This window comes from Bos grunniens, chromosome X, assembly GCF_055505025.1.
Source record: "Bos grunniens cultivar Pamir isolate PY7600 chromosome X, Bosgru_T2T1.0, whole genome shotgun sequence".
Classification (NCBI taxonomy): domain Eukaryota; kingdom Metazoa; phylum Chordata; class Mammalia; order Artiodactyla; family Bovidae; genus Bos; species Bos grunniens.
In genome coordinates, this window is record NC_141194.1 from 128,424,775 (window position 1) to 128,440,245 (window position 15,471).

General features: G+C 43.9%; 1 protein-coding gene and 1 long non-coding RNA gene across 6 annotated transcripts in view; one reads left to right on the plus strand and one right to left on the minus strand.

Annotated features, from left to right (window-relative positions):
* Positions 1-1,471: 1,471 nt before the first annotated feature.
* LOC147341389 (uncharacterized) lies at positions 1,472-13,877 on the minus strand. Of its 3 annotated transcripts, XR_015159623.1 has the most exons (6): positions 13,308-13,503; positions 12,637-12,766; positions 8,529-8,715; positions 4,637-4,804; positions 2,795-2,961; positions 1,472-1,909 (listed from the first exon to the last, which is right to left on the minus strand). It is a non-coding gene; the product is annotated as an uncharacterized LOC147341389 (long non-coding RNA). The 3 variants fall into 3 exon arrangements; XR_015159622.1 differs by lacking the exons at positions 1,472-1,909; positions 2,795-2,961 and having other exon boundaries at positions 4,469-4,804; positions 13,308-13,877; XR_015159624.1 differs by lacking the exons at positions 1,472-1,909; positions 2,795-2,961; positions 4,637-4,804 and adding an exon at positions 6,541-7,484.
* A 124-nt stretch (positions 13,878-14,001) lies between these two features.
* Positions 14,002-15,471, plus strand: part of GPC3 (glypican 3) — a 460,363-nt gene continuing 458,893 nt past the window's right edge. For all 3 annotated transcript variants that reach the window (XM_086389256.1, XM_086389259.1, XM_086389257.1), the window contains exon 1: positions 14,002-14,321. In XM_086389256.1, the coding sequence (XP_086245382.1) occupies positions 14,147-14,321 (175 nt within the window). In that variant the 5' untranslated portion in view covers positions 14,002-14,146. The remainder of the gene's footprint in view (positions 14,322-15,471) is intronic.

Sequence of the window (15,471 nt, forward strand, 5' to 3'; positions counted from 1 at the left end):
GGAATCTGTGTTTCTAATAAGTGATTTTGTTGATTGTAGTTGCTATTCAGTCACTCACTTATGTCCAACTCTTTGCAACTCCATGAACTGCAGCATGCCAGGCTTCCTTGTCCTTCACTATCTCCCTGAGTTTGGTCAACTCATGTCCATCGAGTCAGTGATGCCATCCCACCATCTCATCTTCTGTTGCCCCTTTCTCCTCTTGCCCTCAATCTTTCCCAGCATCAGGGTCTTTTCCAATAAGATCAAAGAAGTTTGGGGAGCACTCTCCTGTAAGGTAGTAGGAGTTTCATCAAAGTGTGAAACATCAAATGATTTCACTTGAAAGACAATTCATACAGAAGACAGAAGGAGAAGTGAGATAAAAGATTGAAAATTTGATTTGAGGAATAATAATTTTCTTTTGCCCTTCTTGCTCCCAAAATGATTAAAGGTAACATAGTTATTAATAATGGATACTAGCTGCTTGGCACTATACATGTATTATTTAATGCCTACAACAACCCCATGAGGGAGAAACTGCAATTGTTGTTTCCATTTTACAGATGAGGAAACTGAGACTCAGGTTAAACTATGAAAGGGTGGAGCTAGGATCCAGAGCCTCCGCTGCTCTTGTTTCATGAAACTGTTTACAAACATCACAAGAGACCAATCCAGAAATCCCAGAAACAACAGCAAAAAACACAACTAAGTGAAGAAATTTGGATGAAGAGAAAGCAAAGGAAGGAAAGTGGGTGAAGCTGAGATAGGGTCCTGTTCATTGATCTACATTTGGCTCTGAGCTTTCCAACAGTCAAAGGGAAAGAGGCAACATCTCTTGATTCAAAGTATCCATAAGGTGAAAGCAAACCTGCTTTTTAGGAGAAACTTAAGGATCTCTGGTAGAATTTCCTGAGAGCAGTGTCCCATGTGGGTCCTCAAATAGAGGAGAAATGCTTCTATTGAAAGGATTTTTTCAAAGGAGAAAGGAAACTTTACTGTATTAATTTTTTAAAGCTTGGGAAAGCAAATGTTTAAAAAAGGAAATAATTTGAAGATGGATTATAATATTATTCCCTTGTAAATATGTTTTACAGTTCACACTTTTTATAATAAAAGAACTACATGTGGAGTTCTTGTCTTTTGAGATCTTAAAGAGAAAGGTGGCTATTCCTCTGGCGTGGATGCCTGAAGGCAAGGACTGGCTTAATGGGGCCCCCTCCAAATCAGGGGCTGTGATTCTATACTTCTGTCGCTGTGCAAACACTTTTACCTGGGGCAGCTTAACCAGTCTTAAACGTAAAGACTCAGCCACAGCCATGGCAATGAATGCTTCCATTGTGAGAATCCTTTCTGATAAAATAAATGGTTTTTAAAAAAAAAAAAAAAACACATACACACATACACACAATAAAACAAAACCTCCACAACATTCAGGATTAAGACACACCCAAGTAAGACATTTGCAGTAACAAAAGTTTCACTTAGTAAATGCTTGTCACTGGGGATGGAGAGTCAGCACTTAAGCACCACTCGTTTAACTCCGAGCGTTTGCTGAAGTCCTTTGTGTCTTAGATGTCAAAGAAATCTTTTCTAAGGGAGCCATCAGCACCACCTCAGGGGTGATGTTTTAAGCCTAATGTGAAAAAGAGAGCTTCTCTAAAACTTCTTATATGATTAACACAGTTGAATGCCCTTTATGACAAAGCATGGGGAGTGCAAATAAAATTCTCTTCAGGAGGAGACCTTCGTCCTTGCTTTTTTCTTAAATCATTTCTTAGCAATGTAACACTGGGAAAGAACTTTCACATTTCAGGGGGATAAAAGCTCAGGAACATATAGCTGTGCGGTTTAAACTGACTCAACTCATCACGAATCGGGTCAAATGGCTCAGAAGAGGCTTCCTGGCTGTATGCAGCGAGGCTGAAACCTGGAAAAGAGGGGAGACAATCGAGTTACCGTCACCGTGTGTGTGGGGAAATGTGTTATGTGGCAGTAGTTAACCCAACAGCATTTGCCTTTGAGGGTCTATTTGAATCTTTGGCCTTCTGTCTAGTGCGGCACATCCAGGAAGAAGTGCACAGGAGGTTTCTCTAAAAAAAGAATGAGATGCTTGCTTCTGCAAAGAGAAGGGTATGGTTATGCCGCTGTCAAATGAAAGACTTCAGCCTTCCAACAGAAGGTGTCACCCTCTGGAGCGCCTGATGGACTGCTACCCTAACAGGTTTCCCCTTTATAAACAGAGTCCAGCCGCTTTGGCCTTATCTACTTGATTCTGAAATAGCTCGTCAATTTAATAGCATTCAGGTTGTTTATGCACACACAAGGCCCTTTGAAAATAACCCTTTTCATGTCGCCAAACAGGCATTTTGAAATCAACTAATTGGATGGTTGTCTGAATTCAACTCGTTGTTTTAAAAATAACCAGTTGTTCCACTGAATTACATTTTTTTACCCCCAAGCCAATTGGTGTGTGTAGACAGAGTTTGAGTCAATCCAGATGGCTGGCTGCATTTTTGACTTGAACTGACTGGATGTTTTGTGGTCAGATATATACAGCTCTTGATAGCCACTGGGGAAATGGAGTAGAAGGGAAGGAAGGTGTAGGAAAGTTAGGAGAAATTATATCAACAAAAGTTTCCATCTTGAGTGCTGTGGATCCAGACATTTTCTGCAATCAATCCTCCCTCCCCCTCAACACATGCACACACGCACGTGCGCGCACACACACACACACACGCACACACACACACACGCACATAGTTAAGAAAACAGAAATAAAGTAATAACATCCCTCCCAGCTGGCTCTGCTCACGGCTGTGGGTCTTTTCTTTCTTTATTTCTCTCCATGAATTTCTTCACCGCTTGGGTGGCCTGTGGAGGGATTCTGGCAACTCAGCATCATGGGTTTAGCTCCCTCTTAGGCTAACTTTTCCTTACTGTGTGGAGCTCTCCTTTGAGGGACTTCGTGCTTCTCTCGGTCTGTAAAAGCAAGGCAGGAAGAAGAGGGCTTCAGGCAGACCTGAATCCCTAATTCCAAGCATGAGGCCTGACTCTGACCCATGGAACCACTTTACCTGAGGGAAACTGAATTTCCTGTAATGAATGTAACCAGTTCTCCCTGCTCAAGCATTACTACTACGTTTTGAGAAATTCTGAGTTTTGTATCATATATGGGCTCCATAATTAGCTGTCAAATTCCGCTGGCATGAGGAAGTGCAGTTCAGATGCTTTCAAAGGCTACTTCATTCAGACTTAATTTAATTTCTTCATCTGCCTTTCTGATAACATGATGACAGTAGAACCACCTTACAAGGAAGAAAAGGTTCTTCAAACATTTAAAATCAAACTGCAGAGGCAATTTCCGAAATGCCTTCCACCTTTTTTCCCACAAACTTTGAGTGAATTATATGATACAAACTCACTTTTCTACTGCCAACATGGTGCCTTTTCTACCTTGTGCTAATGTCATCATTTGCAGTGAATAGAAGAGCAAAAGAAATATTCTGTTTGAAACCTGGCTCTGTCTCTGTTGTCCCTAACTTCTCTCTCTCATTTAGTAAATCTCAAATTGGCGTGCTTCTCAGAACATGTCATTTTTCATGCCTGGCTCTTTAAGGTGCATATTGAATCCTGGGAGGCTTTCAGAGACATCTGGATAACATTCAAAAGTTTTTGCCTATGACATTTAGGTTTTAAACCACTGCCACATGGCTTGTTGGGATTTTGTAGTTTGGGAGGTATTGGAGGTATCTGACTCATGTTATGGCCCTGTCTTCATTGCTGACCAGCTATCTATGTGACCTTGGGCACATCACTTTACTCTCTGAATCTCAGAGGTTTTCTCATCAATATTATGGGGGCAATAATATTTGCCCCCATATCTATCTCATGCCTGATCTAGCTCAGAGGACTCTTGGGAAGAACAATCCAGATAAGGCACAGGGAAGCCCTTTGTAAGAAGAATGAAGTCTCAAACAAATATAAGAGATTCTCAAAAGAGAAAATTTAACTGGGATTATTACTTAATAGGTAGTCCTGAAAACTTGGCCCTTCTTTCCCAGATCAAGAGGTTTGTTGTCAGCTCACAAAATTGCACCGTGTGCTACAATTACTTTAATTTCCTGCTTGTTGAATTTTTAAAAAAAACCCAAAGATCAAATTCTAAGGAAAAATGATATAAGTAGATATATTGCCTCAGTTTTCAGAATCCATAATAATATTAGCATAGGTTTAAAGAAACTTGGCAGGCTTAAAGTTTTTTTTTTTAGTATTAATGACACTAAATATAATGACTATGTTAAAGTAATCAGTAATATTACAAGTTCTGTTTGCAGCAAAACTAAAGTGAGAAAGTGAATTTCTCCCTGGATTTCAGATTCAGTTCTGCTTCAGTTGTGAACACAACTGCTTATAGCAAGGTAACCTGCTGTTCTTCTCATTTTAGAGGCAAGAACTAAGCCATATCTATGAAAATATACAAAAGGACAACAGGCACATCCATCCTTTATTCTTTGATGTTTCTGTTTAACCGTCTCAGGGTTTCCCATCCTTGAGTGGTGTAGGGGCAGCTGATAAAGCCCCGATGATTTAGAAGCACACAGAATCCTGCTTTATATTATCATCTTGTCTAGCTGCTCCCATGTGATTAAATGACCTTTTTTTGCCATAGGAGCAGTTATACTGAGGAAGATGAACTTTCCCTTCCATCTGTGTGTGAAATGTTGTTCCTCCATATGCAGACTATCAGCCAAGAGAATGGCATTCTTTCCGGTTGTCAGGATATCATTGGCCTTTTTCCTCTGAAGAAGAGTCAATTCATAGCCTAGTATCAAGCAGAAAAAAAGAAAAATAAATACATCATGATGTTTCTGTACAATGGTAAGTTAGAAATGATATGAGTATATGTGAGTATGACTGTGAAGTTTAAAACTAGGGTAGATCTGGCTGCAAGCTTAAGTTTGAAAACTTTTTTTTCAGAAGTGAATTTGAGCTCCTGTAGTTACATCCAGGAAATACGAGCCATTACTAAGGCTGGGAATTGAGGGTAAGGCCAAAAAAAAAAAAAAAAAAACAAAAAAAGGTCTGGAAATGTAATTGTAATTGGGGAGGCCAAACGACAGAGGTTAAGCCCTGGGAAATGGAATGGCAAATCGGTGTCTGAGAATTCCTGGGCCTGTGGCAGGTCTCTTGCTGGACTCTGGCCATCAATGAACACTGCTTAGCTCTCATACTCTCCACATGGACCTGTTTTAAGGGAGGCTGAAGGAGGACTGAGCAGCAGGCAAGATTGTGAAGTTCAAGGAGACCCTCTCAGAGCATATGCCTCCTTCAAACTTATGAATCATGTAAAACCTTGATAATCTGGCAGTCCCAGTGCTGGCATTGAGGTAACCCTGGCAGTGAACTGACAACTGAAGATGCCTGCTCACTCAGATGGTTAAAACAAACCTGGAAAATGTACATGAGGGCAAAAATTTTGCCCTCATCACTATATCACCAGTGCCTAGAACATAGTGACTGTTCTATAAATGTTGGTAATACAAATATTAATTAATGTTTATTACAAATAAACAAACAAACCTGGCTTTGATGGCCTTTAAGAGAAATAGCCTTAAAGTTCATAGAATAATATGAATACCTACAACATGCCAGAAGCTTTACCTATTTTATCTCTAGTCTCTCAAAGACCTTGCAAGGTTATATTTTTCCTAACATACAGAAAAGCTGAAAGAATATTATAGTGGACACTAGTATTCTGACTGCCTATATTCCATAAGAACCATTGTGTTCTCTTTGACTTATCATATGGATCTATCTATCTATTCATCCATTCATCAACGGAGGTTAAGTGTTTAATCCTCATTTTGTAAGTGAAGTCTCAACCAGGTAAGGCGGCTTATCCAAGGTCCCCCAGCTAGTAAGTAATAGAGCTGAAATTTGGACTTGGAACTATTGAACTGCATAACCTATGCCCACTCCACCACGCTGTGTGGACTTTTGTGATCACTGTGTTGCAACATAAGTTAAAGCAAGTAAACTGGAGGGTGGGTTGAAATCGACTGAGAGGTTGAAGGTACTAGTGCTGAAATCAGAGGAACATCCTAGGAAGGGCTAACGTAGCCTTTGACCTCAGTATTACAATGTGTAAATAGCAGACTAACGCAGGAGGGCAAGGATCTATACATTCTACATCATATGTTAAAGAGGAAGAGATAAATCATTACAGGGTATTCTTTTTAAAAATTAATTAATTATTGTTTTTCGCTGTGCTGGATCTTTGTTGCTTCATGTGGGCTTCTCTAGGTGCAGAGAGAGGGGGCTACTCTCTAGCTGTGGTGCATAGGCCTCTCATTGTAGGGGTTTCTCTTGTTGCGGAGCACGGGCTCCAGGCACCGGGGATTCAGTAGTTGTTACACATGGGCTTAGTGGACCCGCAGGATGTGGGATCTTCTCAGACCAGGGATCGAACCTGTGTCCCCTGCATTGGCAGGTGAATTCTTAGCCAGTGTGTCACCAGGGAAGTCCTTCTACAGGGAATTCTTATTATTGTTTTTAAGAAAGCAAGTTTCATGCCATGCCATAGACCCAGCATAGACTCAGTTTATTGTCTCACCATTTCTGTAGATTCATAGCCTAGTATAAAAATTGAATATGATATAACAGAACATCAAGAATAGATTAGATTAGATTTCATATACTTTGTTTACTAAGGCAGGGAAATATGTAATACAGTTCAGAAAGATTTCCATAGAAAGGATTGACACAGGTTTTCAACAGGGAAAAATGAATACTAAACCCCCCTAAAAGTTTATTACCATAATTTCCAAACAACAAAGTAATTTGTTAGGCCCATGTATACTGAGATTTAGGTAAACATAGTCTCTTACCTTTAGTACTTTACAATCTTAAAGAGTCAACATCAAAGCCTCAGTTATTTAAAAAATTTAATGACTTAATTACAAAAATCTCTAATTTAGATTTTTGGAGATAAAGAAAACACAAAGGAAGTATGTCTGTTTATATTTCCACTCTTGCAATATTGCTTACAACAAGCATTACTGTGCTGCTCATTAGGAGAAAAATTAGATTTTAAATGTTGTACACAATACTTTGATTAAAGAGAGTGCTAAGGAATCAACAAATATACCTTGAGAATCTCCTATGAAGCCATTTCTGGGGTCTGTGTTGTGGATGCATTCAGCCTTTCATTCAATAAATAGGTACTGGGGGCCTACTATATCCTAGGCACTGCTCTAGATTCTGGGTACAGAAGTGTAAGAACTCTTCCTTCAAGGAGTTCACAATCTTAGAGACACAGACTGTCAGAGGTGGAAGGAACCTTGGAGAGCATGAAGTCGGCCATCCTCAATTTACAGTTAAGGAGGCTGTGATTCAGAGATGTGAAGTTGCATATTCAGGGTCACAATGCTCAGAGAGGCAGGACGAGAATGAGAAACCAGTGCTTTAGACTGCTGCTCCTCTGCTCCTTCGATTATTCCAATCTATTTGGGAAGACAGGGTACTCTCACATGAAACAACTTCAGAACGATATGAGACAAAAAGCTGCTAACAAACCATATGGTATTAAGCATAAGTTTAACAGCAGTTAGGGAAGGACTGGAGACATCCAACAGAGCTTAAATCTTCTGAGTAATGACATGCAGTTTATTTATGGCAGGGGAGACTTGCTGTACTTCTGACATGAGAATGAATGAGATGAAGGCATTCCAAGGAGCCTACTTCCCTCTGTATCTTATCATCTTGTTTTGTTTTGGTATGTTTGCTATGTTTTTGTACACAGGCAAGCGTCTCTTTCATTTACAACAGAAAACATGACATAAATTAGGGGGGAAATAATGGATATAATAAAACATGAAGGTTGTGGAGATCAACCTCCATTCTGTAATTTACACCAAGTTCTACTGAGGGGCAAAATCTCATGCAAACCATATTTCCTGTCTTCTGAGTATTACTTGAATAAGAGTGAGCCAAAGTAGAAGAGTGTTCCTATGGGATAATTTTTTTGGAGAAATCTTTTAGTTACACATTTATCCTCACATGGGCTACCTATTATTGGAAAGTTTTTATGCCTTGTGAATAGGAATTCCCTATAATTAGGGAATGTGGGAATTTTTTTTGTAAAGAAAAGCATTTCAGAGCTTTATTTAAAAACATTTACTCAGTGACTACCATGGGCCAAGGCACTGTGCACATACTTAGCATAATACTTCTCAAACAGTTTGTAGTGAAGGGTCAATTTATTTAATATTATTTTTATTTTCTGATATTAATGTGAACTCCTGATCACCTAAAGCTCAAAAGTCATGATAGAGACAAAAAAGTAAACATACATTTACCCAATGTGGTAAATGCAGTGGTCACCCCAGGTTTTGGTACAGCAAGTGTAGCAGCCTCTGGGCTTGGTTGGTAGGGGATGGAACCATCTAGCACTTCTCTTCCCCTCCTTTGGCTGCAGGTCCCAACCGTACTGCCTCTGAACAACACAGTTTCTAATAGGTAGACTTTACAATTGACTATAGAGTTACCAGTGGGGTGATGGCCTTTTCTTATGAGATGCTACCGTTGAAATTCCCCTGGACTTGGTACTGTGGCTGAGGCTTGGGAAGTCAGATGGACGAGGCCACTCAAAGTATGAATTGCTGTCCGTGGTGGCTGTTGACTCCCTCCCATATGTTGTTGGGAGCTCAGGGAGCTCTGGGGGTGGGAAAAGGCCTTGAGAGAAGCAAACATGCGAGCGGTCAATGGTTAGAGGTCAACTATTGACCTATTGGGCACCCAGGCTCCAAAGCAAAAAGACCCAGAAAAAACTTAGCAAATTTACTTATAGATTCTACACAGCATACATCCAAATAAACATATTACATTACCTAAACCACTGAGTTTTGGGGGACACAATAATTCAAAGCAAAACAAAGTATTCATGAATTGCCATGTGACACCTAAAGCCATGCCTCAGGCGTCACCACTCTTTCCATTTAAAGCTACCATCTTCTCAATCACCTAACTACAAGCTCCTTAAATTTTAATAGAAAACTGATTATCTTACACAATAGAGACAAAATGTTAGATATACATTTATCTGCCCAATCAAAAAAAAATCAATGGACTAGGGGTATGAAGAAATATGTTAGGAATCTAGATCAATATCCTTTATACATATGAAGACAAAATGGAATAATTTCTTATTTGCAGCAATAAACATGATGCCACAAATAAAAATCTCAATAGTTGTTTTCAAAGTCTTGAACTCTAACTTACAAGAACCTCAGGATATTTTGTGGATTTAGTGAGGGCAAAGTATAGTCCTGGTCTGGGGAGAGGCCATCCATCCACAACTCATAATGCAGGCATCTCAGCTGGGTCTATTAATTTTCCACACACATGGAGCCAAATTCTGCCTAGGATTATTATGCAATTTTCAAAATGGCTTTAAGTCTTTCAACTTACAAAGTTACCATTTACATTGCACTGGCCTGCTGGCTGGGATGAATGAATGAACACTCTTTCCCAAAGGACCATAATTCATTCTCTGATCATAGCTTATACATTTGGGAGAATTGGGATCAGTGTGCCTGGCGCCTCCCCTCCCCTCCACCCCACAAAGGAGTCATACACTGCAAGAGAAGGAGACAAAGTGGCTGTGTGCCATAGAGCACAGAGGTGTGGCTAGGGAGGTGTTGACTGTGAGCAGCACCAGTCTAACATATAAGCAACTGTCTACATGATGTGATTTCAGGTGTACCAAAAAAGGCCTCATTGCCCCTCAGTTTAAACACTCCCTTCCCACTAGCAAATGCCTCGAATTCCACAGTTTTTAGAGCCCTGTTCCTTTGGTTTAAAGCTTTGATCCCTGTGAAAATACCCCCTACCCTGGGTGGGCAGCCTCATTGTACCCCATCAACCATATACACTGTGAGCGGATGAGTTTTAAAATTTCTGTTCAGAAAGGAGGTTTTGAGGGTGGTGTGAAGGGGAGAAGATACTGTGTACCTCAGAGGAATGGCGTGGGGAGAGCATCACCTGGAGGGGGGGTGGTGGCAAGGGGAACTGGGCCCAAAACAAACCATGTGTGCGTGTGTGGCCGTATGCATGGCTATATATGAGCCCCTCCCATGGCGGCAGCTGTTGAACACCCTTTCTTAACCCTCTCCCAGAAACCTTGATTTATGCTGCTTTTGGAGTCATAGAACCAGACTCTCCTCCCAGCTACAGCAAGATAATAGCTGCCGGCTACAGCTGGGAATTCTCGAATTCTTTCAAACTAGAGACTAGGAACGAAAGGTGAAGAAAAGTTCTTCTGGGCCTGCTGTGCTAGGTAGCCTTCCTCTGAGGCCCAAAGAGGAAAATGGGGCCCAGTGGTGTTATCTAAATGCTTCCAACTGGGCCTGAAAGCACAGAGCCATGAATTGTGGAAAGTGAACACCGGTGCTCAATCAGCACATCCTTTTGTGTTTCTAGACTGATTGTTTCTCTTTGTCTCTTCCAGCTGAAGAGTAAGGATGAGTCATTGGCCTGACTTCGAAAATAAGGAAGGGAGCCCTGAAAAGTAAGATGGTTGTTTATGTAAAAAGAAAAATAAAACCCAATCTTAATTCATAGTCACTCATCTTGGCAATATATAGCAGATAAAGTAACAGCTTTAACAGTTTGGCAAAGGAACGGGATTTTGTCAGTAAAACTCCACACACCGGACACTGGCAGAATGGACAGCTGTCCAGAGTGTCCCTACAGTCTGTCCTGACCAAAAGCCTATTCTTCAGTGCCTATTCCAGGGCCTGAAATCCCACTGGCAGAGTCTTAGCTTGGGGACTGAAACGTTAGAAAGTCTTTGGGAGTCACTTATTAAAAAAATGCAACCACTCCTTAAGCCTAGCAAGTTTTATTAATCCCACCTTGCTGCTGCTGCTAAGTTGCTTCAGTCGTGTCCGACTCTGTGCGACCCCATAGACGGCAGCCCACCAGGCTCCCCCGTCCCTGGGATCCTCCAGGCAAGAACACTGGAGTGGGTTGCCATTCCCTTCTCCAACTCCTTAGGTCGGCTTAAAGCCCTCAAGTAGCTGCTTGTGGGGGGAGCAGAAACTTTAAGGCCAAAACCTTAAATATTTGCCAAAACCTCAGGGTGAGTTTGCTTATGACCGAAGTCCAAATTCTACTCTTTCACATACCACCGCACAAGTTTTGCTAAATCCTCATATTCTCAGTACTATTAAAAAATTTTGAAGCTAACTCACAGTTTTATTTAAGTTAATTGATCATAGTATTGTCTACTAACTTTGTCTTAATGAAATCATGGGTTGAATGTAGTACTATGCATGTTCATACATTTCTGATCCACATTACAACAAAAATTTATTTAAAAAAAAAAACAAACAAAACTTCACTGGTCCACATACCACCAGAGATTCACACACCTCACTTAGGGAAGCACTGCCCTAATTGCTTCCCTGGTTCATATAAAGTATATTAGATATAAAAGTATATATTAAAAATAAGTCATAGTCCCTCTGTTCAAGGTACTCAATACCCAGTAGTTGAAAACAACTGTTGCCTTTGTAGTTAGTTGCATGAGCTCTGGAAGATCATGAATTTATGGGAGGTCATGTCTTCCTCTGCGAGGTCATGAAATTCAATCAATGCTTGCCTTCCAATCTGCCCTTTGGTCACAGGGCTCCACAGGTGGAACATATCAAACTCACCAGCCAAATTATGACTCTTAATTGGTGTTTCTTTTAAAGTGGATATGTCATTTGTCAAATGTTCAATGCAGGCGCAGGCCTAGCCCCAGGCAAAATTATGAAGTAGGAGAAGAATGCCAGAGACGTAGGCCGCACTCAAATGTTTGTTGAAAAAAGAATGAATGAGCCTTCCGTCCTTGAATCCCTCTCTCCCAACCCCCGCATCCACTTGGTGCCTTTTTAAATTCTATCTCCTAAATATCTCCAGTAGTGTTTTCCCTTTCCAAGTCTCCTCTGCCACAGGACTTTATCATTTCTTGTCTGGATTATTTTCACAGCCTCTTAACTTACTTCCAATCTGCTTCCTTCTCCAAGCCAATCCCCACAATGTTGCTGTAGAGATATTTTCATAGGGCAAACAAGATCATATCACCCCTCTGCTTAGAAGTTCCTTCAGTGCTTCCCCAGGCTCCTTTGCATGGTTTGGGGACTGATAATCTGACCCTTGCTTACCTCTGCTGCTTTAGCTTCCCTAACTCCCCAGCCTGAGACCCTTACTTGCACCTCCCATCATCCAACTGGGTCATGCTCTCTCCTGTCAGAATCTTTGTTCATGTTGCTTGTTTTCCCCTGACACCCTCCCCCCATTTTCTTTTCTCACCTCAATTCTACTGGTCTTTCAAGCCTGAGTTTAGGATATCACCTCTTCTGGGAAGCTTTCTGTGACTTGCCTTCTCACCCCTTAGAACTTTGCATTTGCCCCCATGTTAGCACTTACCACATGCTGGGTTGACATTTTTCTGTTTGGTTGTCTTTCCCACAAGACCCGTAGATCTTTGAGGTCAGGTACCAATGGTTAATCTTTGTATCTCATTGTTTGTACCTCACAGTGTCTGGCATGTAGCAGCAATTCAAATATTTGTCATTGAATGAATGAATGAGCCCCTCAGTCACCTACCTTTCCTTTGTCTCTCTTCTAAGCCCACAAGTTCTGGCACACAACCTCTTCCTCCATGGCCTGGCACTCACTGCAGAATTCCTGGGGTGGAGGCTCTCCTTTTCCTTTCTTTATCTGAACCTGCTTCTCCCTAGATCAGAGACAACAGGATCAGATGGTAAACTAATTCACACTGAGGTGTTAAGTCATTTCATTATACAAACACTTATTGAGTTCCTACTATGTGCCAGGCATTGTGCTAAGGTGTGTGTGAGCCACTAGAAAGAATATGGGAGTTAAAGATCCCTACTTATGGGTAATGACTAAATGCATTTCTCCTCTGAGAGGTATTTGATTTTCAAAGAACCGGATTTCAAATGATGAAATTTAAGCAGGAGAGGTGGGATTTGGGCTAGGAGACCTCTCAAACAGGCTAGCTCTGGCTCAATGAATTTGCTGTGTGAAACGGTTTTCTAATGAATTAGTCTGACTTTAAGCCTTAGGTTATCTTGTTGTCACCAGTTGTGCTTTGCTTCATGAAGGGTCACCAGGGGCTACCTTACAGGAGACATTCTTTTAACATCCTGGGATCAGGTGCCTTATCTGACTTTGTGTGCTTCTATTAAATTAACCCCCATGGGCTGTCAGATTTTTAGTTATAGTATTCAAAGATGAGGCAGGTGTGAACCTACCCCGCTTCGCCAGCGGTCCCCAGCTGCCCTGAATGTGACTCTTTGTGGGGTAGGTTTGTGAGCTGCGTTGGGAAAAAGAATCGAGGGAAGCCCCTCAGAAAGCAGGAAGAAGAGGTGGATTTTGTGCGGAGGAGGAAGACCTCTTGGGAAGCTCTGGTGGCCAGAGATGAGCTGGACCTGGCTGGCGGGGTGGGTACCGAGGCCAGGGACCTCCACGCACCCCAAGGAAGGATGGAGAGGTTGCAAAAATCCTAAAGGAAAAAGCCCACTCGGCTGTAGGCCAATGAGCGGCGGGAAGGAGGAGTGAGGCTGGGGAACTTCTCTCAGAGCCAGTCAGAGGGGACGGCTGCTGGGAAGCCAATCAGCGCGCCCGAGCCTGCAGCCCCTCTGCAGTAGTTATGCCAGAGCGCCCTGTGTAGAGCGGCGGCGAGCCGGCAGCTGGGCTGGGCGGCCAGGAGCCACCGCACGCGCTCCGCGTCCTCCTCTCGCGCGGCTCCTGCGGGATCCCAACACTGCGGTACCCCAGCAGTTCCCGCAGCCCCGCGCCCGCAGGCTGGCCACGCGGCCACCACCGCCCCCTGGCCGCGCAGTTCGCCTCGCCCCGCCCCGCCCGGTCCCTCCTCGCCCCGCCCCAATCCGGTCAGCCCCGCCCCGCCCCGAGCCACCAAGCAGTTCCCGCCCTCGCCCAGCGCCCAGGTAGCTGCGAGGAAACTTTTGCAGCGGCTGGGTAGCGGCACGTCTCCAGCTCCTTAGGGCCACTGCCAGGCTTGCCGCGTCCTGGGACCTCTCTCGCCCCCGCTGCCACTCTCCCACTCTCTCCTCGCTCCCCGCGAAGCAGGATGGCAGGGACCGTGCGCACCGCGTGCTTGGTGGTGGCGATGCTGCTCAGCTTGGACTGCCCGGGACAGGCGCAGCCCCCGCCGCCGCCGCCGGACGCCACCTGTCACCAGGTCCGCTCCTTCTTCCAGAGACTGCAGCCCGGACTCAAATGGGTGCCTGAAACCCCGGTGCCAGGTGAGGAGTCGTCCCTCGCGCATTCCCCTCGCCGAGCGGTGAGCCAAGGGGCGCATGGTGACCGTAACCCGAGCGCGCTAGCCCCGCGGGGCCGCGATCGTGAGCCCAGCGGCTGAGTACCTGGGAGTGGTCCCCGCGCTCGAGCCCGGCCAGGTCTCCCGAGGAAGAGAAGAAGGGTATATGTGGACCGTGTCCGCATCTCCCAGGCTCGCTGGGCTGTCAGCGAAGATGCGAGTGGTTGAAACCGCGAGCATGGCCTTCTAGCGGGCGCCCATTTTTTGGGGAGGGGAGGCAGGGCGGGAAGGCTGGAGTTGGTTCTCCTAGCCTCGGCGAACTGGCGCCGCACATCCGAGCTGGTGCCTCGGGAATTTGCCACCCTCGCTCACACTTACATGCCAGAATTTCAGCCTCAGCTGGACCACGGCTCCAGCCATTCTTTCACCAACCTGCCCTCACGCCCTCCTTTCTGCAGCCTGGGTTCCCAAGGCTCGCGGGCCCAAGTGCAAGCAAAGTTGAGGACAGATCTCCGAATCCGCAGTGACAGGTAAAGACACGCGGAGGGAAACTTTTGAGTAGGAGGGTCCCCCAAATGAGGAGGACTGAGCCTTTTCCCTTCAAAACAGCGTCTCTTCTCTAGGCTGGCAAAATCGTTTCCAAAACCATGCTGCTGGCCGGGGGAGCAAGAGTCCAAAGATGATTTAACTCCTCCCCTTCTCAAATTCATCTGCCTTCTTGACAGGCTGGACCCTGAAGGGAAGATGATTTTAGGTGGAGGAAAGTTTCTGAACGCTTGCCTTTTGTTCAGCACAATCAGATCGTGTTGTAAGGGCATATTTTAACCTTCCCTGAGCACTGCCGCTGTCAACAGATGAATATTAATGGCCTTGTGTGATTGACTGTCCCACGGTTGGAGTCCTAAAAGCCTGCCTTAGAATCCAATTAGGACAAGTTGCTACACTGACAATGCAGGCAAGAAGAGTCGGCTTCAAACAGGTTAATTTATCAGAGGTGCGCTCTAAGAAACGGCTGGTTGTATTCACAAACCGTAAAACGTTTGTGGCCTCCGAGGTCTCTTCACCACCCATGCATCCACCAAGGCGCGCGTCCCGCGCTTCCGAGGGATCAGGGAGCAGCCCTCGCCAAAACTTGG